At 46.5% G+C, this 26,083-nt stretch overlaps 1 protein-coding gene across 1 annotated transcript; it reads left to right on the top strand.

The window, feature by feature from the left end:
- The first annotated feature begins 6,930 nt into the window (after nucleotides 1-6,930).
- gjd4 (gap junction protein delta 4) lies at nucleotides 6,931-22,656 on the top strand. Its single transcript, XM_078423731.1, has 2 exons — nucleotides 6,931-6,997; nucleotides 21,431-22,656. Exons 1-2 carry the CDS (start codon nucleotides 6,931-6,933, stop codon nucleotides 22,654-22,656), a joined length of 1,293 nt encoding a protein of 430 aa, XP_078279857.1.
- Nucleotides 22,657-26,083: the final 3,427 nt, after the last annotated feature.

Below are 26,083 nucleotides of genomic sequence, written 5' to 3'. Positions count from 1 at the left end.
TATATGTTTCGATAAGATCCCCTTCTCATCCTTCTAAATTCCAGTGTATTCAAGTCTAGTCGATCCAGTCTTTCAACATACGACAGTCCCGCCATTCCGGGAATTAACCTAGTAAACGTACGCTGCACGCCCTCAATAGCAAGAACATCCTTCCTCAAATTTGGAGACCAAAACTGCACACAGTACTCCAGGTGCAGTCTCACTGGGGCCCTATACAACTGCAGAAGGACCTCTTTGCTCCTAGACTCAACTCCTTTTGTTATGAAGGCCAACATTCCATTGGCTTTCTTCACTGCCTGCTGTACCTGCATGCTTCCTTTCAGTGACTGATGCACTAGGACACCAAGATCTCGTTGTACATCCCCTTTTCCTAACTTGACACCATTCAGATAATAATCTGCCTTCTTGTTCTTACCACCAAAGTGAATAACCTCACACTTATCCACATTAAACTGCATCTGCCATGCATCCGCCCACTCACACAACCTGTCCAAGTCACCCTGCAACCTCATAGCATCTTCCTCTCAGCTCACACTACCACCCAGCTTTGTATCATCTGCAAATTTGCTAATGTTACTTTTAATCCCTTCATCCAAGTCATTAATGTATATTGTAAATAGCTGCGGTCCCAGCACCGAGCCTTGTGGTACCCCATTAGCCTGCCTGTCATTCTGAAAGGGACCCATTTATCCCCACTCTTTGCTTTCTGTCTGTCAACCAATTTTCTATCCATATCAGTACCCTACCCCAATACCATGTGCTCTAATTTTGCCCATTAATCTCCTATGTGGGACCTTAATAATAATAATAATAATCCATTTATTTTATATAGCGCCTTATCACATGCTCAAAGCGCTTTACAAAAACAATTAACATAGAAACAAACAGACAAACTATCCTGACGGAAAAGCGGCCAATACTCAACGCCAGCGTCCTCTCACGTCAGGGTCCGGCAGTAGACATTAAAAAGCACAAGACACACAGATATAATTTTTTACACAAAACAGCCATCACAGTGATTGCTCTAGGCACACCCTCACTGTGATGGAAGGCAAAGTCTTATCTCCTCCTCATTCTTCTCCCGTGGTGCCACGAGGTGATCGAGGCTCCCAACTTTTTGAAGCCCCCACCGGGCGATGGAAAGTCCCAGGGCCGAGCCGAGCAGGCCGATGAAAGTCCTGAGCCCCCACCGGGCGATGGAAAGTCCCAGGGCCGAGCCGAGCAGGCCGATGAAAGTCCTGAGCCCCCACCGGGCGATGGAAAGTGCTGCGGCCGAGCCACGCAGGGCGATGAAAGTCCTGAGCCCCCACCGGGCGATGTAAAGTGCTGCGGCCGGGCCACGCAGGGCGATGAAGGGCCTGCGGGCGGGTTGATCAAACCTCGCGCTTCGGGGCGGTCGAAGCTGCTACGGCTGGAGCTCCCAAAAGCCGGTCGCCAGCCAGGGACCTGCGAACTCCCGATGTTGCGGTCTGCAGGGCCCACGGCCGAAGCCTCCGAAATGGTAAGTCCAGGCCCTGCGACCGGAGTCTTTGAGGTCGATCCCAGCTGGAGGCCGCCGACTCCACGATGTTAGGCCGTAGCGCGAACGGAGATACGACACGGTAAAGGTCGCATCTCCGTTGAGGAGGAGATTTGAAAAAAAGGTTTCCCCCAACCCCCCCACCACCCCCCCACATACACAGAATTAAAAATAAAACAAAACGTACATTTAACATCGACAATGACAAAAAAACAAAACAAAAAAACGGAGAGACTGCCGGTGAGCCGCAGCTGCAGAACACAGCCACGCCCCCTTGTCGAAGGCTTTCTGAAAGTCGAGGTACACCACATCCACCGGCTCTCTCCTGTCAATTTTCCTAGTTACATCCTCAAAAAATTCCAGAAGATTAGTCAAGCGTGATTTCCCCTTCGTAAATCCATGCTGGCTCGGAACGATCCTGTTACTGCTATCCAAATGCTCCGCAATTTCGTCTTTTATAATTGACTCCAGCATCTTCCCCACCACCGATGTCAGACTAACTGGTCTATAATTTCCCGTTTTCTCTCTCCCTCCTTTTCTCTCTTCAGCTCTGGCTGTTGTCCAACCATCTATCGTTCAAATTCCCCCCTCTCCCCCCCCCCCCCCCCCCCCAACCTCACCTGAATCCACCTATCATTTGCCAGGCTCGGTTCTGCCCCCACCTCTCTTCCAACTTTCAATCCACCTTCCCCCCCCCCACACACACCACAATCATGTCTGTATAATGGTCCCCACCTGAAACGTCACCTATCCAGAATCTCCAGAAATGCTGCCTGACATGCTGACTTACTCCATCATTTTGTGTCTTTCACAGTAAACCAACATCTATGGTTCCTGATGTCTCCTGCAAACTGCATAGATGGTTGTCCTTCATATCTAATAACCATTTTCTTGGAATCTGAATCAATGCCAACATCGCCATTTGCCTTTTGAGCAATGCATAGTCTTCATAGTGAGTGTAAGAAAATAACTGCAGATGCTGGTACAAATCGAAGGTATTTATTTCACAAAATGCTGGAGAAACTCAGCAGGTCAGGCAGCATCTCAGGAGAGAAGGAATGGGTGACGTTTTGGGTCGAGACCCTTCTTCATAGTGAGTGACCAGTTCTTCTTGTTTCCTACACAGAACAAAAATCACCTCTTAATTTTTATAAATTTAAAGATTTCTTTTCCAGCACTTCATGCTTTTTTACTGCCAGAGATTAGTGAAATTAGCAACGAATGTTAAATATAGGAATGCAAATTAAGGATCACGGAGAGAAATAGCACATAGAAGTGCATATAATTGTACGTAGTTCTGTGGATTCAATTTACTTCTGTTAATAAATACGGTTCAGTTTCCATGTGTAGGAAGGAACTGCAGATGCTGATTTAAACCGGATAGACACAAAAAGCTGGAGTAACTCAGCGGGACAGGCAGCATCCCGCTGAGTTACTCCCGCTGAGTTACTCCAGCTTTTTGTGTCTATCCAGGGCGGGATTCAGGATCAGTTCCTGTGGATTGAAGGGTAGCTAATGTTATCCTACTTTTCAAGAAAGGAGCGAGGGAGAAAACAGGGAATTATAGACCAGTTAGCCTGACATCGATGGTGGGGAAGATGCTGGGGTCAATTATTAAAGAGGTAATAACAGCGCATTTGGATAGCGGTAAAAGGATGGGTCCAAGTCAGCATGGATTTATGAAGGGGAAATCCTGCTTGACTAATCTTCTGGAATTTTTTGGGGATGTGATAAGTAAAATGGACGAAGGAAAGCCAGTGGATGTAGTGTATCTAGACTTTCAGAAAGCCTTTGATAAGGCACCACACGGGAGGTTGGTGAGCAAAATTAGAGCACATGGTATTGGGGATAGGGTGTTCACATGGATAGAGAACTGGTTGGCAGACAGGAAGCAAAGAGTAGGAATAAACGGGTCCTTTCCAGAATGGCAGGCAGTGGAGAGTAGAGTGCCACAAGGCTTGGTGCTGGGGCCGCAACTATTTACAATATATATTAATGATTTGGATGATGGAATTAGAAGTAACACTAGCAAGTTTGCGGATGACACAAAGCTGGGTGACAGTGTGAACTGTGAAGAGGATGCTAGGAGGTTGCAGAGTGACGGACAGGTTGAATGAGTGGGCAGATGCATGGCAGAAGCAGTATAATGCAGTTAAATGTAAGGTTATCCAATTTGGCGGCAAAAATAAGCAAGTAGAATAAGCAAGTAGTTTATTATCTCAATGGTGTCAGATTATGTAAAGGGGAAGTGCAACGAGACCTTGGTGTCCTTGTACACCAGTCACTGAAAGTAAGCGTGCAGGTACAACAGGCGGTGAAGAAAGCTAATGGCATGTTGGCCTTCATAACGAAAGGATTTGAGTACAGGAGCAAAGAAGTCCTTCTGCAGTTGTATAGGGCCCTGGTGAGACCACATCTGGAGTATTGTGTGCAGTATTGGTCTCCTAATTTGAGGAAGGACGTCCTTGCTATTGAGGCAGTGCAGCGTAGGTTCACGAGGTTAATCCCTGGGATGGAGGAACTGCCATCTGAGGAAAGATTGGAAAGACTAGGCTTGTATTCACTGGAGTTTAGAAGGATGAGAAGGGATCTTATAGAGATGTATAAAATTATAAAAGGACTAGACAAGCTAGATGCAGGAAAAATGTTCCCAATGCTGGGGGAGTCCAGAACCAGGGGACACAGTCTAAGAATAAAGGGGAGGCCATTTAAAACTGAGGTGAGAAGAAACTTTTTCACTCAGAGAGTTGTGAATTTGTGGAATTCTCTGCCATGGAGGGCAGTGGAGGCAAATTCACTGGATGAATTTAAAAGGGAGTTAGATAGAGCTCTAGGGGCTAGTGGAATCAAGGGATATGGGGAGAAGGCAGGCACAGGTTACTGATTGTAGATGATCAGCCATGATCACAATGAATGGTGGTGCTGGCTCGAAGGGTCAAATGGCCTCCTCCTGCACCTATGTTTCTCTGTTTCTATGTAACACAGCGGGACAGGCAGTATCTCTGGAGAGAAGGAATGGGTGACATTTCGGGTCGAGACCCTTCTTCAGACAATGTTCTATAGATTCAGGATCAGTTCCTGTGGATTGGAGGATAGCAAATGTTATCCCACTTTTTAAGAAAGGAGGGAGAGAGAAAACGGGTAATTATAGACCAGTTAGTCTGACATCAGTGGTGGGGAAGATGCTGGAGTCAATTATAAAAGACGAAATTGCTGAGCATTTGGATAGCAGTAACGGGATCATTCCGAGTCAGCATGGATTTACGAAGGGGAAATCATGCTTGACAAATCTACTGGAATTTTTTGAGGATGTAACTAGGAAAATTGACAGGGGAGAGTCAGTGGATGTGGTGTACCTCGACTTTCAGAAAGCCTTCGACAAGGTCCCACATAGGAGATTAGTGGGCAAAATTAGGTACTGACATGGATAGAAAATTGGTTGACAGACAGAAAGCAAAGAGTGGGGATAAATGGGGCCCTTTCGGAATGGCAGGCAGTGACCAGTGGGGTACCGCAAGGTTCGGTGCTGGGACCCCAGCTATTTACGATATACATTAATGACTTAGACGAAGGGATTAAAAGTACCATTAGCAAATTTGCAGATGATACTAAGCTGGGGGGTAGTGTGAATTGTGAGGAAGATGCAATAAGGCTGCAGGGTGACTTGGACAGGTTGTGTGAGTAGGCGGATACATGGTAGATGCAGTTTAATGTAGATAAGTGTGAGGTTATTCACTTTGGAAGTAAGAATAGAAAGGCAGATTATTATCTGATTGGTGTCAAGTTAGGAGGAGGGGGAGTTCAATGAGATCTGGGTGTCCTAGTGCATCAGTCAATGAAAGGAAGCATGCAGGTACAGCAGGCAGTGAAGAAAGCCAATGGAATGTTGGCCTTCGTAACAAGAGGAGTTGAGTATAGGAGCAAAGAAGTCCTTCTACAGTTGTACCGGGCCCTGGTGAGACCGCACCTGGAGTACTGTGTGCAGTTTTGGTCTCCAAATTTGAGGAAGGATATTCTTGCGATGGAGGTCGTGCAGCGTAGGTTCACTAGGTTAATTCCCGGAATGGCGGGACTGTCGTATGTTGAAAGGCTGGAGCGATTGGGCTTGTATACACTGGAATTTAGAAGGATGAGGGGCGATCTTATTGAAACATATAAGATAATTAGGGGATTGGACACATTAGAGACAGGAAACATGTTCCCAATGTTGGGGGAGTCCAGAACAAGGGGCCACAGTTTAAGAATAAGGGGGAGGCCATTTAGAACGGAGATGAGGAAGAACTTTTTCAGTCAGCGAGTGGTGAAGCTGTGGAATTCTCTGCCTCAGAAGGCAGTGGAGGCCAGTTCGTTGGATGCTTTCAAGAGAGAGCTGGATAGAGCTCTTAAGGATAGCGGAGTGAGGGGGTATGGGGAGAAGGCAGGAACGGGGTACTGATTGAGAATGATCAGCCATGATCACATTGAATGGCGGTGCTGGCTCGAAGGGCCAAACGGCCTCCTCCTGCACCTATTTTCTATGTTTCTCTGTTTCTATGTAACACAGCGGGACAGGCAGTATCTCTGGAGAGAAGGAATGGGTGACATTTCGGGTCGAGACCCTTCTTCAGACAATGACATTCTTACTTGCAGCAGCACAACAGAATATGTAAACATGGTACATATTCTGGAACCTACATGGTACATATTACACATAAACAGTGTAATAAACAAGAGGAAAAAAAGTTCAGTGCATTCAGCCAGCAGCCCTTTAGTAATATAGGAAATCTAACATAACATCAAGAATATAAACTAACCCTACAAACAGAATTCGCCCCATGGAAATTATGCTCCTTTCACCACACTTTTTCTACTGGTCTGACTGACTGCCAATGAAGGTTTGGAGACTCGGACCGGTTTTATTCGGGAAACGAGCTGTTTTCTGTGTTGCATGACGTTCACAGGGGGGATACTCCAGTAATCCCGTCTAATCCCCGAAATGGGCTGCACCAAAATATCCAGGTTGTGTCAGGTCGCTGGAATGCCTTTGGTGGGTAAGAATAGCCCGGAGTGGGAGGGATGGGGTGAAGCTCTATTGTCTGTGCACCGCTGAAGGTGATAAATAAGAGTGGAGTTGCTTTGCCTCGGCTTTGCAGACAGATACCACAGGGACAATCTTCCCGTGACCCTGTACACCCCATGTACGAAAGAGCAATGTTCTAACCACGTTGAAAGGAAGGGCCAATGCAAAGTCAGACCTCTTTATTTTCTGTCTTTCTCTCTCTCCCTCTCTCTCTCTCTCTCTCTCTCTCTCTCTCTCTCTCTCTCTCTCTCTCTCTCCTTTTCAGCTGGTTGTTAGTCCCAGACTGGAGGCATCGTTCTGCTCTGAATATCATCCGTTGGAGGAGGGTGACCTGGCAAACCCCCGCTTGGCGATGGGAAGAAGACTGGACAACCTTGGCTTCTTGACTCTCGCCCTCAGGCACAACCTGACCATCGTCGGTGAGTGAGATGCTGCCACGCGATTAAAGGCAGGGTGTCTTATGTTGTGGTCCAACTCTAAAGCAGATCTGATTGTAATTGTTGAAAATACCAGGAACTGCAGGTGCTGGTTTACAAAAAAAAAAAAAAAGACAAAGTGCTCGTGTAACTCAATGGGTCAGGCAGCATCTCTGGAGTGTCTGGATAGGCAACATTTTGGTTGAGGACTTCTTTTCAGACTGATTTTTGACAAGGGCTTGTTTGGTGTGGGTGGGGGTGGGGGTGGGGGGGTAGCTGGAAGAGGGATGGGGTGGGACAAAGTCTGGCGAGTGATAAAATAGTGTAAGAAGGAATTACAGATGCTGGAGTAATTCCACTGAAGATAGACACAATATGCTGGTGTAACTTAGCAGGTCAGGCAGCACCTCTGGAGAAAAGGAATAGGGGACGTTTCGGGTCCTGACCCTTCTTCAGACTGAGAGTCAACGGAGAGAGAAGCTCGGGTTGTGGAGAGGTACAAATAACAAATGGATGAAGGGTTTGCAAAAGGACAAATCAAAGCCAGCAACCATGATCAAGGGAAGGTGGAGCCCACAGCGGTCCATAGTTGGCTGTGGAGAAGGTGATAACGAGTTAAGACGGACCTAGCGAATGTGTTCAGCTTTATAATGAAAGGATAAAAGGAGAGATGAGGCATTCGCGGTGAAGCCAGATGAAGGGATATATGGACTAGTAGTTTCGTTTAATTTAGTTTAGAGATACGGCATGGAAACAGGCCCTGACTCCGTGCCGACCAGCGATCCCAGTACACTAGCACTAATCTACACACTGGCGACAACTTATAATCTTTAAGGAAGTCAATTAACCTAAAAACCTGTGCGTCTTTGGAATATGGGAGGAAACCGGAGATCCCAGGGAAAACCCACAGGGAAAACGTACAAACTCATAAGGTCATAAGATCATAAGTGACAGGAGTAGAATTAGGCCATTCGGCTCATCGAGTCTCGCCCGCCATTCAATCATGGCTGATCCATCTCTCCCTCCTAACCCCATTCTCCTGCCTTCTCCCCGTAACCTCCGACACCTGTACTGATCAAGACAGCAGACAGCACCCGTAGTCAGGATCGAACCCGGGTCTCTGGCGCTATAAGGCAGCAACTCTACCGCTGCGCCACCGTGCCGCCCCAGTGGTTGTATAGTAGTTGCCACCGAGCAGGGCGATGCCAATAGAATCTGTCAGCACCTTTAAAAGGGAACTGGACAAACACTTGAAGAGTGGCAGCCGAGACTCAGGAGGTGAGGGGAACGTCCATCATTCAATATTTTGGCGCATGCGGACATGCTGGGATGAACAGTCTCCATCTGTGCTCTACAAATTCCACTTCTTGTGCAAATTAATTATTGCAGCAATGTTTTTTACTTGGCTGCTTCAGGAATGGTTCTGGTGATGATTTCCACAAGACTGTTACCATGGATAGTGTTATCATAAAGTGCAACTCCTTCATAGCATGTTTTGTGCTTCTACAATACTTAATAAGCACAGATATTGCTGGGAATACTCAGGTCAGGCAGCGTCAATGTGCAGCAAAAAAAAAAGTTTGTCCGGCAATGTAAGATGTTAACTTTGTGTGATAATATGTATTTTTGATTCTATTGAATTAAACATAAGGACCCATGCATTTAGAAAGTGTCAAGATGAATGAAGATGAATGATAAATGTTTATAATCTCCCGGGGTATTGAATACCTTCCCCCAACTGCTTTTTGAACCCAGTTTTCTGACTAGTTCCCCCTTTTGGTAAGTCATATTGTAGACTAAGGGGTAGGCCATTTAGGACTGAGATGAGGAAAAACTTTTTCACCCAGAGAGTTGTGAATCTGTGGAATTCTCTGCCACAGAAGACAGTGGAGGCCAATTCACTGGATGTTTTCAAGAGAGAGTTAGATTTAGCTCTTAGGGCTAACGGAATCAAGGGAAATGGGGAAAAAGCAAGAACGGGGTACTGATTTTGGTCGATCAGCCATGATCATATTGAATGGCGGTGCAGGCTCGAAGGGCCGAATGGCCTACTCCTGCACCTATTTTCTATGTTTCTATGTTCTAATCCTAAAATGACACTCATTGGTTTGTCTATTTTTTTTAATGTCAAGTTGCGTTCCAAATGTTTTTCCCCAATCTCATTCGAATACACTCAGCTTTAGATTCAATGCTGGTAAATGAAGCTAAGGGAAACACAAAACCCATTCCTCTCTTTGCTTTGTTGTCACCTTCTAGCTAACAATAATCTATCCTACATTTTCCTTGACCTACATCGCTTTTGATGTCTCATTTTCACACCTTACCCTTCATTATCTCTGTGTCTCCCTCTCCACTGACTCTCAGTCTAAAGAATGGTCTCGACCTGAAACATCACCCATTCTTTCTCTCCAGAAATGCTGCCAGTCCCGCCGAGTTACTCCAAAATGTTGTGTCTATCTTGGGTGTAAATCAGCATCTGCAGTTCCTTCCTACACATTTATTTCTTCTTTATAGACAATAGACAATAGGTGCAGGAGTAGGCCATTCGGCCCTTCGAGCCAGCACCACCATTCAATGTGATCATGGCTGATCATTCTCAATCAGTACCCCGTTCCTGCCTTCTCCCCATACCCCCTGACTCCACTATCCTTAATAGCTCTATCTAACTCTCTCTTGAATGCATTCAGAGAATTGGCCTCCACTGCCTTCTGAGGCAGAGAATTCCACAGATTTACAACTCTCTGATTTTAATAATAAATATTTAGACATTCACTCATTTCATCACCATTCTGGTACTTCTGGCACAGCATGGTAGGAAAGTTGAGGATACTTTCTCATTTTAAATATGATTTGTATTTATGCAAATTAAAAAATAAAAAATATGAATTAAAATGACTATTTCCTACTGCCTGTTGTGGGAACTCAACTCTATAAACTGGTAACGAGAGGATGTTTGCATTTGAGAGCGAAGGCGCTGTACGTTTGGTGGTATAGATTTAACCAGATGGATGTTTAACAGATGGATGTGAGAATTGCCCAGAGTCAGGTGAATCGAGGACCAGAGGGCATAGGTTTAAGGTGAAGGGGAAAAGATTTAATAGGAATCTGAGGGGTAACCTTTTCACACAAAGGGTGGTGAGTGTATGGAACGAGCTGTCAGAAGAGGTAGTTGAGGCTGGGACTATCCCAACATTTAAGAAACAGTCAGACAGGTACATGGATAGGACAGGTTTGGAGGGATATGGACCAAACGCGGGCAGGGGGGACTAGTGTAGCTGGGACATACTGCCCGATGTGGGCAAGTTGGGCCAATGTGAGCCGATGTGGGCAAGTTTCCACACTGTATCAGTCTGACTCTATGACTCTATTTAAGAAGACGTGGGCATTTTGCACTTAAATTCATAATACATTCAAATTCTACTGTTCAATAAACTACAAAATTTACCTGGCCTCCAATTATGAATGTAACGTGGATGCTCTGTGAAGGAAATTCTCGGCTTTGGTCTCCGTCTCTGTGTGCTCCACATTTCTATCTCTTCCTTTACACTTTCCCAGGTTTCCTTCACACTCCTCTGTATTCTGTGTCTACCTGCTGTGTTTTAATGTGTATCAGAAATGCCCAAAACTCTCAACTGATGCCCTTAACTTGAGACAAAGTCCAAACTTTAGTGCAAACATTTCAATGAACCACGTGCTTCCAAACCCAGTTTAATGAGATCCAGTGCTGGGTATACAATACAAGTCACACAAAGGGTGGCAGGTGTATGGAACAAGCTGCCAGATCAGGTAGTTGAGGCTGGGACTATCCTGACGTTTAAGAAGCAGTTAGACAGGTACATGGATAGGACAGGTTTGGAGGGATATGGACCATGCACAGGTGGGACTAGTGTAGCTGGGACATGTTGGTTGGTGTGGTCATGTTGGCCGAATGGCCTGTTTCCACACTGTACCACTCGATGACTCTATGAGATCAGCACTGGCCTTTCCACCCATCTACAATGGTCGCATTGGCCCGCATTTTGTCCATATCCTTGCCAGAGTGAAGCCACACCCAAACCGGAGGAACAACACCTCATATTTGTACGGTGAGGGGGGAAATATTTAATAGTAACCTGAGGAGAAACATTTTTACACCAAGGGTGGCGGATGTATGGAATGAGTTGCGAGAGGAGGTAGCTGAGGCAGGTACAATCGCAATGTTTAAGAAACATTTAGACAGGAACATGGATAGGTTAGGTTTAGAGGGATATAGACCAAATGCAGGCTGGTGGGACTAGTGCAGATGGGGCATGTTGGTTGGAGTGGTCAAGTTGGGCCGAAAGACCAATTTCCATGCTGTATGACTCAGTAACTCTTTTAACCAAGACTCTGGGAGAGGTAGAAATTTGGTAATGACTTCATGCATTAATAAGGGAGTGCGCACTCAAGCCAGTTAAAGTTAGGAACACTATGCAAACCGACATGCTAACATGAGTGACCTTAATTAAAGCCTTCTTAATTTGGAGTAATTACATTATTTTTAAACTATTGCTGTCACCTCATGAATAGAAACATTAGCAACAAAGCAACACTAAATTGCGATACTATAATTTAACAATGTTGTCGCCATCCAGAGTATGGGCGTTACAGCTCTCTCTTGCATTAGTTTAAGTACTTATACAAAAGTCAGATGACTTCATCATTAACCTAATTTAATGTATGAGCCAATTTCCATGTGATCCATAACAACCACCAATTGCAGGGGCGGCACGGTAGCGCAGCGGTAGAGTTGCTGCTTTACAGCGAATGCAGCGCCGGAGACTCAGGTTCGATCCTGACTACGGGTGCTGCACTGTAAGGAGTTTGTACGTTCTCCCCGTGACCTGCGTGGGTTTTCTCCGAGATCTTCGGTTTCCTCCCACACTCCAAAGACGTACAGGTATGTAGGTTAATTGGCTGGGTAAATGTAAAAATTGTCCCTAGTGGGTGTAGGATAGTGTTAATGTACGGGGATCACTGGGTGGCACGGACTTGGTGGGCTGAAAAGGCCTGTTTCCGGCTGTAGATATATGATATGATATGATATGACCCACATAAAAATTAATGAACAGTTGTAATTAATGTTCCACCCTGTTGATCAAACACCTGACCTTGTGCCTTGGGCTAGTTTTATGCCTAAGATGGATGTTTGACTGATCGGTGTGACCGCTTAAGGCTTGGACATTTGCCAGCAGCATAATCAAGGACGAGTCGCACCCTGGCCACTCCCTCTTCTCCCCTCTCCCATCAGGCAAAAGGTATAGAAGTGTGAAAACGCACACCTCCAGATTCAGGGACAGTTTCTTGCCAGCTGATATCAGGCAAGTGAATCATCCCTACCACAACCAGAGAGCAGTGCTGAACTACTAATCCACCTCTCTAAGTTGACTTGCCAACAGTCATAAAACACAAGATATATGAAACATGAAATTAAGGTGATGTGTGGAAAGGACTGGGGATGTGCAAAGATTTGGGGAGGGGGTGGAGGAGGTGGAGGGGACTCAGTCGACCCCACGACAGAAGGGGGAGGACTTGCACAGTTCGATAGCCACAGGGAAGAAGGATCTCCTGTGGCATTCTGTACTGCATCTGTACAGCATTATTTCCCTTACCATGTATCTGTACACTGTAAATGGATCGACTGTAATCACGTATTGTCTTTCGGCACGCAAAAAAAGCTTTCCGTTGTACCTTAGAACACAAGACAATAAACTAACTGAAAACTAAACTTCTGCTCAGAATTTTACGTTTACTAAAGACTGTGCGTTGTTTTCTGGAGAAATACTCTGCTTTTATCGGGTAAATTTCTTTGCAGTTTCTGACTCTGGATTCTGTATTCTGAGTTACTTTTATAGTGCATTGTATTCTTCGCCAGGAGTCAAATGCTTTGCCCCACTTCCAGATCTTTGACTGATACTGCACTGTCAATAACTATAATCTATATTTTGTCAATGGAAATTTAAAACTGGAATTACATAAGATCATTATTGTTAACTAAAATTGCAATCAGTTGTTCACTTCTATAGACTGTCAGGACATGAAAGGCAATAAGCTTGGTTTAGTTTAGAGATACAGCGCAGGAAATGTCTCTTCGGCCCACCGAGTCCGCACCGACCAGCGATCCCCGCGCACTAACACTATCCTAAACACACAATAGACAATAGACAATTGTCTATTGTGTGTTTAGGATAGTGTTAGTGCGCGGGGATCGCTGATCCATTTACACTACGGACAATTTTACATTTATACCAAGCCAATCAACCTACAAACCTGTACGTCTTTGGATGTGTGGGGGGAAACCAAAGATCTCGGAGCAAACCCACGCAGGTCATGGGGAGAGCGTACAAACTCCGTACAGACAGCACCCGCAGTCGGGATCGAACCCGGGTCTCTGGCGCTGTGGGCACTGTAAGGCAGCAACTCTACCGCTGCGCCACCGTGCTTGCATAGTAAGCCTTGGTGATGATATGATCAAATATCCCGATCGATGAAATACAGCAACTCAGCGGCTCATTAGAAAAAGCAGATGCACTATCACATTTGGAAAGAAGACAGATATGATATATTCAAAAAGGTTTTACATGTGGAAAGCTGCAACCTGGTTATAATTGAGAATGTAACAGAAACCCCCACTCTCCCTATCCGACCCATAATGAGCAAAATCGCAGATAGCATGCCATAAAACCATATGTCTGAACAATGTGTGTTAGAGAGATGGGGTGGTTGAAAGGCAAGATGGCCCAGTTTTCTTTATTCATTCATGGAACATCAACAGTTAGTGTCTATATCTAATTAAGACTCAATTGATATGGGTCTGTCTATACATCAAAGCCAGGCTAAATTACAAGATTGATATTGGCACACTGGAGAGAAATAATTGCAGAGCCAGCAATATGAAATAAAAAAAATATCCTGCAGATACTGCAAATCTGAAGTAAAACCAGAATTGACAAAAGGTCTCCAACCTGAAATGTTAACTCTGTTTCTCTCTCCACAGACGCTGCCTGACCGGCTGAGTATTTCCAGATTTTCTGCAATTTGTTAATGATTCGAGGCAGTTCTTCTTATATTCTTGGAACATCCGCAGTCAGTTTTGTAAAAAATAAATGAGGAACATTTTCAGAAATGCCTAGTGAAACAAAAAAAAACCCAGAACCAAATGATGTTGTGCCAAAGGTCACTTTGTCCAGCCGTACATCTCTTTTTATAGTCTGAGTCTGAAGAAGGGTCCCGACCCAGAACATCGGCCAGAGGTACTGCCTGACCCACTGAGTTACTCCAGCACTTTGTGTCCATCTTCTTCTCTTGAGCAATTTTTTTTGTAAGAAATACTTTTGGATTTATCTGAAGGGTTAGTCATGAGCCTCAGCTTGGCCTTATTTGTGCTTGGATTTAGATTTAGATTTAGAGATACAGCGCGGAAACAGGCCCTTCGGCCCACCGAGTCCGCGCCGCCCAGCAATCCCCGCACATTAACACTATCCTACACCCACTAGGGACAATTTTTTCATTTACCCAGTCAATTAACCTACAAACCTGGACGTCTTTGGAGTGTGGGAGGAAACCGAAGATCTCGGAGAAAACCCACGCAGGTCACGGGGAGAACGTACAAACTCCGTACAGACGGCGCCCGTAGTCAGGATCGGAACAAGTCAGGACTCCTGTTCCTCCGTTGTATCTAATGATACCTACCAGCAATGCAGAGTGAGGGCAGGGTCAGGCTTTGCTAAACCAGCAGCCACTTTGTAAAGTTACAGGTTAACAACATCTATTGTGCTCAGGAGTCCATACGTTTGAGTGTTGAGTAGGCATTGGAACTACTGGCTGGACGCAGAAACCTTTGGCAATCCTGCTTAATTTCTCAGTAAGGAATTAAAAATAAAGGGTAGTTGAGTGTGGATATGTTTTCAAGAGCTTCACGGAATATCGGGAGTACTTGGCCCAACATTTAGAATATTAAGTTACAATTTTAGAGCGGCACGGTGGCGCAGCGGTAGAGTTGCTGCCTTACAGCGAATGCAGCGCCAGAGATCCGAGTTCGATCCCGACTACGGGTGCCGTCTGTACGGAGTTTGTACGTTCTCCCCGTGACTGCGTGGGTTTTCTCCGAGATCTTCGGTTTCCTCCCACACTCCAAAGACGTAGAGGTTTGTAGGTCGATTGGCTTGGTGTATATTTAAATTGTCCCTAGTGTGTATAGGATAGCGTTAATGTGCGGGGATCGCTGGTCGGCGCGGACTCGGTGGGCCGAAGGGCCTTTTTTCCGCGCTGTATCTCTAAACTAAACGAAACTAAAGTGATAATGGTTTGGTGAAGGAGAAGGCTGAATACAGTTTCAGGTGCTATTTGTTGAAGAATTCTCGGTATTTCTTCCTTTCAATCTTATATTTTAAACAAACAGAAAGCTGCTAATTCCCAAATGAGGACACTTTATAAACTCATTTACAACGTGTCAGTCCATTTATTCATTGGAGGGACTGCCTCTTCCACAGGAGAATAGGTTAACTTGTTTACCCGGTCAAACAAAGAATGGATTGCGTTCATAAATCAATTTCCAAAATGTGTGTCTGCCCATCTACCCCACAGTGAATGGGGGAAAGTTTGATTGAATTGGGGTGGCAAGTGGGCAAAGAGTATGAGTTAAAAAGTGAAAGAGCCACTGCCCACCCTTCTGCATATCTAGTTATTGTTTAGTGAAATAGGGCACTTCATCGTTCTGTTGTGTCATGCCAGGCCACATTAACATTTAAATAAGGTTCCTGCTTGGATGCACAAGAAATCGCTCATCTTGGAATTTTGAGCAAAATTCTCCAGCAGGCTGTTTCTTCAATGTGACTGGAAATTATTTTTTGCAGCCTTTGTTTCCTGGTGGAAAGAGGCTTGGAGGTGAGGAAATAGAGGTGGGAGATGCCGGGTCCACAAAATAAATGGTTCCATCTTCACGCCTTGTGTGGATCAGCAGGATGTTGATTAGTACGGGTGTCAGGAGGTTATGGGACGAAGGCAGGAGAATGGGGTTGAGAGGGAAAGGTGGATAAGCCACGTTTGAATGGTGGAGTAGGCTTGATGGGCCGAATGGCCAAATACTGCTCCCACGGGCGGCACGGTGGCGCAGCCTTACAGCGCTAGAGACCTGGGTTCGATCCTGTCTGAGGGTGCTTGTCTCTGCAGAGTCTGTACGTTCTCCACGTGACCACCTGGGTTTTCTCCAGGCGCTCTGGCTTCCTACCACACCCCAAATACGTACAGGTTTGTAGGTTAATTGTCTTGGCATAACTGTAAATTGTCCCTAGTGTGTGTAGGATAGTGTTAGTGTGCGGGGATCGCTGGCCAGCGCAAACTCGGTGGGCCGATTGGCCTGTTTCTACGCTGTATCTCTAAACTAAAAACTAAACTTATGAACTTCTGAAAAAGAAGGAGTCTCTGAACGTGTCCCAACCATGAAGCCTTGAGCTTTGGCAAAGACTGACCACTGGACTCTCCATATTCCTCAGCCACAATCACCAATTAACTCTGAATGCCAACATGCGCCCAGTTGCGACCCCATTTAGCTTGCTGCAAGGTGTGACGCGGAGCTACATAGCATTACTCAGGAGATAGACACAAAACGCTGGAATAACTCAGCGTGCCAGGCAGCATCTCTGGAGTGAAGGAATGGGCGACGTTTCGGGTCGAGACCCCTTTTCAGCTTTCTCGACCCGAAACATCTCCCATTCCTTCTATGCAGAGATGCTGCCTGTCCCGCTGAGTTACTCCAGCGTTCTGTGTCCACGGTGTAAGCCAGCGTTTGCAGTTCCTTCCAAACATTACTCAGGCCCTGCTAAGCTCACAGGCCTATGCATCTCCTGCATTGCCAACCTCTTTGGCTGTTTCTGACTAGTTTTGCGCCCCAGTTCAAGTCCCTGTAAATACTGGGGAGCCATTTCCCTGCAAAATATTTATAACATAAATATAAAATGTAGACTCATTTTTGACAATATGTTGAAGGGAATATGGGGAAAATTAAACAGGATGGATGTTTGGTGATTGGAACATAGTACATGGATGATAGAGCATGATTCTGTGCAGCTCTCTCATTCTAAATCATTTCAGTACTTTCCAATTGAAAATTAACCAGAATTGGTCGGGAAAAGCTTTTCTTTTATTTGTTCACGTCGATAGAAAAGCTAACGTTCATTCTCCATCACTAATTGCTTGAGTTCCGGAGCAATGGGGTGAGTGAGATTGGCAAGTTTCTTTCCGCAGATTCCATTATTGAATGAGGAAGGTTTTTATTACCAGTTGCTTCATAGTCACTATCTCGGATGCATTTATAAAAAGAAAAAACCCATGTCTTAAATCCCAAGCTATCACTATGGTTTTCAAACTCACACTGCTGCATCAGGATTCTCCATGTTAGTCCTTATAACTTAGTCACTATCCGACTGAACTCCTTTGTGCTAAATCATAGAGGCATAAAGCATGGAAATAGGCCCTTCGGCCCAACGTGTCCATGCCAACCAAGTTGTCCATCTATAATAGTCCTGTTTGCTTGCATTTGACCCATATCTCTCTAAACCTTATGTATAAGAAAATAACTGCAGATGCTGGTACAAATCGAAGGTATTCACAAAATGCTGGAGTAACTCAGCAGGTCAGGCAGCATCTCGGGAGAGAAGGAATGGGTGACGTTTCGGGTCAGTCTGAAGAAGGGTCTCGACCCGAAACGTCACCCATTCCTTCTCTCCCGAGATGCTGCCTGACCTGCTGAGTTACTCCTGCATTTTGTGAATAAATCTCTCTAAACCTTTCCTATCCATATACCTGTTCAAATGCCTTTTAAATGTTATTATGCCTGCCTGAACCAGCATCTGCAGTTCCATCCTACACATTGTGTCTATCTTTCCCTCTCTCTGGCAGTTCGTTCCATATCATTACCATTCTCTGTGTCAATAGTCCACAAAACAGCAGCAACGCCACGTTCATTATCCGTGAAAGACTTTGGTGGATTCTGAGCATGTGAGGGGATTATTTAAATCCCAGTTTGATCTTATACCAAGCTATCATGCCAGACTTGTCATATGTGTTCTGGTTGCTGAGTTTTCATGTGGCTCCTTCTCACGAATAGAGGATATTTTTCCAGTGAACATTTTCCATTGTCCACTGTCCCTGTGCCAGCACTTTGAATAAGGTTATTAACTGGCCCCAATATCCGAGCTTAGAAATCATACTGTATGTTCCTGGGAAGGTGCCTTAAACATGAAGGCTAATGAGGGTTTCATCACAACATCCAATGCTGTAAGCTAGCGTGACTCTTTAGAGCCCCAGGAATCTTGCAACAGACAATAGACCGGCAGCTGAAAGACATTCCTTCGATATGCTTGCCTTTACTCAATGGAGCACAGGTTGGGTCTAAAGTCCGGTTATTCACCAGCAGACATGGGGAGTGGCTGTGGAGAAAGAGGGCCTGTCGGGTGGGGGAAGGTGAGGCATCTGATGGGTGTGATCTGGACATTGAGGGTTCGGCCACCTCAGCAGGTCTTTGCGATTGCAGGTGGTAGCCTGGGTCAGCCTGGGGAAGCATGGAACAAAATGATCAAAGGAGATACGAGGTTGTCGCCAGGACTCGAGGGTCTGAACTATAGGGGGAAGTTGAGAAGGCTGGGACTCTATTCCTTGAAGCGCAGGAGGATGAGGGGTGATCTTATGGAGATGTACAATATCACGAGAGGACTAGATTGCGTAGATGCACAGAGTCTCGTGCCCAGAGCAGATGAAATCGAGGACCAGGGGGACATAGGTTTAAGGTGAATGGGAAAATGTTTAATAGGAATCTGAGGGGTAACATTTTCACCCAAAGTGGGTGGGTGTATGGAATGAGCTGCCATTGGAGGTAGTTGAGGCTGGGATTATCCCAACTTGTAAGAACGACTAGACCAAGTGGACCCGTTGGGCCCAAACCTCTCCTGCATTGGTGCAGCACCCTCTCCTCCCCCCCTCCCCCTCCCCCCTCCCTAGGAGATAGATTTAAACTTTAAAATGTGAATAACTTAAAAAATATAACAGCGATTTCAATGAAACTTCTTCCATTAGCACCAAAGGGACGACGGTGAGTAAGGTGGGCCTAAAATTGTCGCGCTATCGTGTACCGTTTTGGCTGTAGTTCAGGAACAAACAAACAAACAAACGAGAGTTTTAGTGTATAGATATAAACAGTTACATGGATAGGACAGGTTTGGAGAGATATGGACTAAACGCAGGCAGGTGGGACTAGTGTAGCTGGGACATGATTGCCAGTGTGGGCAAGTTGGGCCGAAGGGCCTGTTTTCACGCTGTATCACTCCATGACTCTATGTGACAGAGGATCTGTGAGATTGAGGAAGTCAGGAGATGGGTGGGGGAACAGGAGTTAGGTTTGACATACGGGATGCGAAGGAGAACATTGCTCTGATTGGTGTCGAGGGCTAGGATATCAAATTGTAGATGGGCTGAAGGTGTTTGAGGGGGTTTCAATGGAGTGCTGACATGGCAGATCATTATCTTACTTAAATACGAGATGCCATAGTTTTAAGGTGAGTGGGGGGAAATTTATAGGGGATGTGAGGTGCAATTTTTTTTACACAGTAGGTGGTGAATGTCTGGAATGTGCTGCCGGGGGTGGTTTAAATGTTTGTAGATGGTTAGTTGCATTGAAAGATTTTTGGATGAATGAATAAAAGAATGAATAAAAGAATGAATAAAAGAATGAATAAAAGAATGAATGAATGAATGAATGAATAGTTTATTGTCACGTGACGAGTCAGAATGAGATTCTTTGTTTTGCGTACCCAGGGTATGCAAAAGGTTGCCCCATGAAGGGCACTGACAAACTTACAAAGTATCCCACTCCTTTATTCTTCCCCCCCCCCCCCCCCCCTCACAGCATATGGATCTGCAGGGAAAGGAGGGATATGGGTTATGTGCAGGTTGATCTGCAGGATATGGGTTATGTGCAGGTTGATCTGCAGGATGTGGGTTAGGTGCAAGTGACGGGGTCTTGGCGTCATGTTCAGCACAGACATTGTGTGCTGAAAGGCATCTTCTTGTGCTGTACTGCTCTATGTTCTGACAAAGCAAGTAACTGAGCCACGTTTCCACTATCAGAATCCAAGGCGTGCACTGATGCAGGGTCAATGGGCCATAGATGAGGTGCAAGTTAGGGCGTGCGGCACGGTGGCACAAGTGGTAGATTGGCTGCCTTGCAGCGCCAGAGACCCGGGTTCGATCCTGACCACGGGTGCCGTCCGTACGGAGTTTGTACGTTCTTCCCGTGACTGCGTGGGCTTTCTTAGGGTGCACCGGTTTCCTCCCACACTCCAAAGATGTACAGATTTGTAGGTTAATTGGATTCAGTAAAGATTGTAAATTGTCCCTGGTGGGTGTAGGATAGTGTTAGTGTAGTGCCCGATTAATGGGCGGCGTGGCCAAAAATTTCCCCACAAATTGTTTTACATGGGAATGAATCCCGTGAACATATTACTATCAATAGAGGCTACAATAGATCCATTGCCACAGATTTATTTTTAAATTGCCAAATAACAGCAGGGCGAAGGTCACGGATGCCAACCGGATTAACAAGCTCATCAGGAAGGCTGGCTCCGACCTGGGGGCGGAGTTGGATTCACGGGAGGTGGTCTTGGAGGGGAGGGCGCTCCTCAAACTGCGGAGCATCCTGGACAACACAGCTCACCCCCCCCCCCCCTCCATGACACACTGGTCAACCTGAGGAGCACCTTCAGCAACAGACTGGTTCCACCGAGATGGAGGACAGAACGCCACAGGAGATCAATAGTCAATAGTCCTTCTTCCCTGTGGCTATCAAACTGTACAACTCCTCCCCCTTCTTTCATGGGGTAGACTGACTCCCCCCTCCCCCCCTCAATCCTTTCCACTCATCACTTTAATTTCATGTTTCATACATTTTGTGTTTTAAGACTGTTGGCAGATCAATTTCCCTCCTGGGATAAATAACGTTCTATCAATAGGCAATAGACAATAGGTGCAGGAGGAGGCCATTCGGCCCTTCGAGCCAGCACCGCCATTCAATGTGATCATGGCTGATCATTCTCAATCAGTACCCCGTTCCTGCCCTCTCCCCATACCCCCTGACTCCGCTATCCTTAAGAGCTCTATCTAGCTAGAGTTCAAGAGAGAGCTACAATACAATACCATACAATATTGTATTGTAGCTCTCTCTTGAATGCATTCAGAGAATTGGCCTCCACTGCCTTCCGAGGCAGAGAATTCCACAGATTCACAACTCTCTGACAGAAAAAGTTTTTCATCGCGCAGTATGACATGATTGCTTCCCTATTTATTTTTGCATATGAAATGTTGTCTGTACAAATAGGACTCTGAATGTAACAGCACAATATTTGCTCTGTGTTCTTTTTGTTCCAGGGAAGCTCTGGATTGCAGTGATAGTGTTCCTCCGTCTACTCGTCATCCTTGGCATTGGCTACCCCCTGTACCAGGACGAGCAGGCGAAGTTTACCTGTGACTCCATGCAGCCGGGTTGCTCCAACGTGTGCTACGATGCCTTCTCTCCCATATCCCACTGCAGGTTTTGGTTTGCCCAGGCCGTTGTCCTCTGTTTGCCCCTGGTGATCTTCATAACGTACGTCACTCACAAGCTGCCCCTGCAGGATGTAGGATGCCCCTGCCAGCATCCTCAAAACCCGGCGGAGCCTTCGCCCTTCAGAAAGGTGCCAGTGGGAAGAGCGTCTTCGGTGCTCAAAGGTGGCGAGACAAACCTTGACTTGGAGGAGGTCTGTGGTGAAATCCTGGCGGTGAATGAAGACCTCAGACCAGGGCGAAGAACTCATAACTTTTGCGAGGCATATATGCTTCAATTAATTCTGAGAGCTTTGCTGGAGGCTGGATTTGGCGCCAGCCAATATTACTTGTTTGGATTTATGGTCCCCAAAAAGTTTGTTTGTTCCAGGTACCCGTGTGCTAACGTAGTGACATGTTACCCATCCAGACCCACTGAGAAGACTCTCCTGGCCAACTTTATGTTTGGAGTTACTGCCCTCTCGTTTCTGCTGAACTTTGCAGATCTGATCCATGTCATTAAGCAGGCGGTGAGACGGGGCAAGAGGAGGAGGATGCTGATGAGGAACTTTTACCAGGAGGAGCCCTACCATGACATGCCGAGTGGCACCCAGGTGCTGCCTGAACACAAAGTGCCGCAAGCGCACGGTTCGCAGGCTCGGCAGAGGCGCGAGAGTGGCGGGAGCGCTGGCGGCGGGCCGGCCCCCAAACCAGGGCAGGAGAGAGCAGCCTTTAAACAGCCGGTGGAGGGGGTGTCGGATAACGTGGCCCTCTCCAACACCAACAGCAACAACGTGCACCTCAGGGTGCTGGCACCCCGCCCGGCCTTTGCGGGCGGAATGGCCGGCGGGAAGTGTGCGGGCGACCAGGGACTCGCCGCACGGTCTTCGGCCGAGAGGCGCGGAGAGGAGACGCCGGATCAGCAGGGCTCCAGGTTACGCCAGCACGCGCTGCAGCATGCCAGCGGGTCTCCGGCAAGCAGCGACAGCCAGATGGTAGAGGAGTACAGGCTCGTCCATATGCGGATTGCAGGCGACACGGAGAGCGGGAGGAAGAAATCTGAGTGGGTTTAAAGGGCAGAGGTCAGCGCGAACAACCGACCTTTGCTGAAATTGCTTCTTTTTTTAAACAGCGGTGTGCGGTGCCAAATAGTTAGGGATTTGTTTGCTGTAAATGGGATGGAAGGGTACTACCCCAGGAGGACAGCAGGTGGTGCTGTATTTGTAGTAATGGCAAGTTAAACAGGGCCAGAGCAGGCTGTCAGCGTGCAAGTGTCCAGTGAATGACCCCATGGTAGTATAAGAAAATAACTGCAGATGCTGGTACAAATCGAAGGTATTCATTCACAAAATGCTGGAGTAACTCAGCAGGTCAGGCAGCATCTCAGGAGAGAAGGAATGGGTGACGTTTCGGGTCGAGACCCTTCTTCAGACTGAAGACCTGAAACGTCACCCATTCCTTCACTCCCGAGATGCTGCCTGACCTGCTGAGTTACTGCAGCATTTTGTGAATGAATGACCCCATGGTTATCTGCTTGAGTTTGTTCTCATACAATGGAACTGAAGGGACCGCTTTAAAGTGCGTTTGAGCACCAGATGTCTTGCAAGAAAATCTGGTTGTCTCAAATTTTAGCGTCAAACCCCAGTGGAAAAAAACACTGTGTGCTTTAATGGTGCAACTTTGACAGCCCCAGGACATCCTGTTGTGCTTCATAGTCATTAATGCAGCCGCTGAATTGTAATTACTGTTCTAAAGTAGGAAAGGCAGTAAACTCCCACAAGCGAAAACTTAATCACAAGTTCACATGTTATTGGAGCAGAATTAGGCCATTTGACCCATTATCTACTCCGCCGTACAATCATGGCTGATCTCTCTCTCTCCCTCCTAACCCCATTCTCCTGCCTTCTCCCCATAACCTCTGACACCCGTACTAATCAAGAATCTATCAATCTCCACCTTAAAAACATCCACTGACTTGGCCTCCACAGCCTTCGAGCCAGCACCGCCATTCAATGTGATCATGGCTGATCATTCTGAATCAGTACCCCGTTCCTGCCTTCTCCCCATATCCCCTGACTCTGCTATCCTTAAGAGCTCTATCTAGCTCTCTCTTGAATGCATTCAGAGAATTGGCCTCCACTGCCTTCTGAGGCAGAGAACTTACAACCCTCCACAGATTTACAACTCTCTGACTGAAAAAGTTTTTCCTCATCTCAGTTCTAAATGAGCTAACCTCATTTACCTACCACATATTCTTAAACTGTGGCCCCTTGTTCTGGACTCCCCCAACATTGGGAACATGTTTCCTGCCTCTAACGTGTCCAACCCCTTAATAATCTTATACGTTTCGATAAGATCTCCTCTCACCCTTCTAAATTCCAGTGTACACAAGCCTAGTCGATCCAGTCTTTCAACATACGACAGTCCCGCCCTTCCGGGAATTAACCTAGTAAACCTACGCTGCACGCCCTCAATAGCAAGGATATCCTTCCTCAAGTTTGGAGACAACACTGCACACAGTACTCCAGGTGCGGTCTCACCAGGGCCCGGTACAACTGCAGAAGGACCTCTTTGCTCCTATACTCAACTCCTCTTGTTATGAAGGCCAACATTCCATTGGCTTTCTTCACTGCCTGCTGTACCTGCATGCTTCCTTTCAGTGACTGATGCACTAGGACACCCAGGGCGCAGAAGGTTTGGAGCAAGTGCTGGGAGATGAGGCTAATACAGAAAGGTACCCACCAGTATTATAAGAAAATAACTGCAGATGCTGGTACAAATCGATTTATTCACAAAATGCTGGAGTAACTCAGCAGGTCAGGCAGCATCTCGTGAGAGAAGGAATGGGTGACGTTTCGGGTCGAGACCCTTCTTCAGACTGATGTCGGGGGTGGGACAAAGGAAGGATATAGGTGGAGACAGGAAGATAGAGGGAGATCTGGGAAGGAGGAGGGGAAGGGAGGGACAGAGGAGCTATCTGAAGTTGGAGAAATCGACGTTCATACCACCGGGCTGCAAACTGCCCAGGCCCACCAGTCAGGCCAATTAGCCTGTTTCACTGCTGCACGATGCATAGATTTGAATGATTCCAGGAGATATTATAAGAAAATAACTGCAGATGCTGGTACAAATCGAAGGTATTTATTCACAGAATGCTGGAGTAACTCAGCAGGTCAGGCAGCATCTCAGGAGAGAAGGAATGGGTGACGTTTCGGGTCAAGACCCTTCTTCAGATTGATATTAAGTGGTATTCCTCCACTGGCCTCTCAAATGGACATGAACAATTCCTTGATGGACACAAGAAGAAAGATAAATGGTTGTGAAGAGGGCTTGGCAGTCGGTGGGGGTGAAATTAGAGCGGGTAAGGGGAAAGTAGAAAAGTCAAGACAGTTGACACTTCATGAAAGAAAAAGCGGATGACCTGGTCAATACAAACAGGCAATGTTGGAAACCTTCAGCAGGTCAGTCAGCATCTGCAGGGAGAGGATAGAATTTCCAGATCTGCTGCAGCTGTTCCCCATATCTGAGAACCCTCCTCAAAGTGTCCAGAGATTGCTTACGAGAATGATCCCAGGAATGATTGAGTTAATGTATGGTGAGCATTGGGCTGTACTCGCTGGAGTTTAGAAGGATGATGAGGGGGGACTTTATTGAAACACTGAATAGTGAAAGGCCTGGATAGAGTAGATGTGGAGGGGATGTTTCCACTGGTGGAAGAGTCTAGGACCAGAGGCCATAGCCTCAGAATAAAAGGATGCTCCTTTAGAAAGGAGACGACGAGGAATTTCTTAAGTCAGAGGGTGGCGAATCTGTGGAATTCTTTGCCACAGAAGGCTGTGGACGCTTTGTGCTCATCTGGGGCGGCACAGTGGTGTTGCGTTAGAGTTGCTGCCTTACAGCACCAGAGGCCCGGGTTCAATGCTGTTTCTGGCTGCTGTCTGTACGGAGATTGTACGTTCTACCCGTGACCTGCGTGGGTTTTTCTCCGGGATCTCCGGTTTCCTCCCACATCCCAAAGACGCAAAGGTTTGTCGGCTCATTGGCTTTGGTAAAATTGTAAAATTCTCCCTGTTGTGTGTGGGGATAGTGTTCATGTGCGGGGATCGCTGGTCGGCGCGGACTCGGCGTGGGCCGAAGGGCCTGTTTCAGCGCTGTATATCTAAACTAATCTGAACGTCTTAAAAACTGTTAGTGATCCAGCTTCAACCATTCTCTCAGGCAATGCCATCCAGTACTTGCTACCCTCTGGGTAAAGGATGTCTTCCTCATATCCCTTTCTGAATCTCTTCTCAATAATCTCAATAATATCCCCTTTAAACCTCCTCTGCTCCAGCAGAAAAGTCCACCCTATGGGTGTCAGGGGTTCTGGGGAGAAAGCAGGAGAATGGGGTTAGGAGGGAGAGATAGACCAGCCACGGTTAAATGGCAGAGTAGACTGCATGGGCCAAATGGCCTCATTCTGCTCCTATCGCTTATCAGCTTATGACCTTATGACTATGC

Source organism: Rhinoraja longicauda, chromosome 2, assembly GCF_053455715.1.
Source record: "Rhinoraja longicauda isolate Sanriku21f chromosome 2, sRhiLon1.1, whole genome shotgun sequence".
Classification (NCBI taxonomy): Eukaryota; Metazoa; Chordata; class Chondrichthyes; order Rajiformes; family Arhynchobatidae; genus Rhinoraja; species Rhinoraja longicauda.
This window is presented reverse-complemented; position numbering and strand designations above follow the sequence as displayed.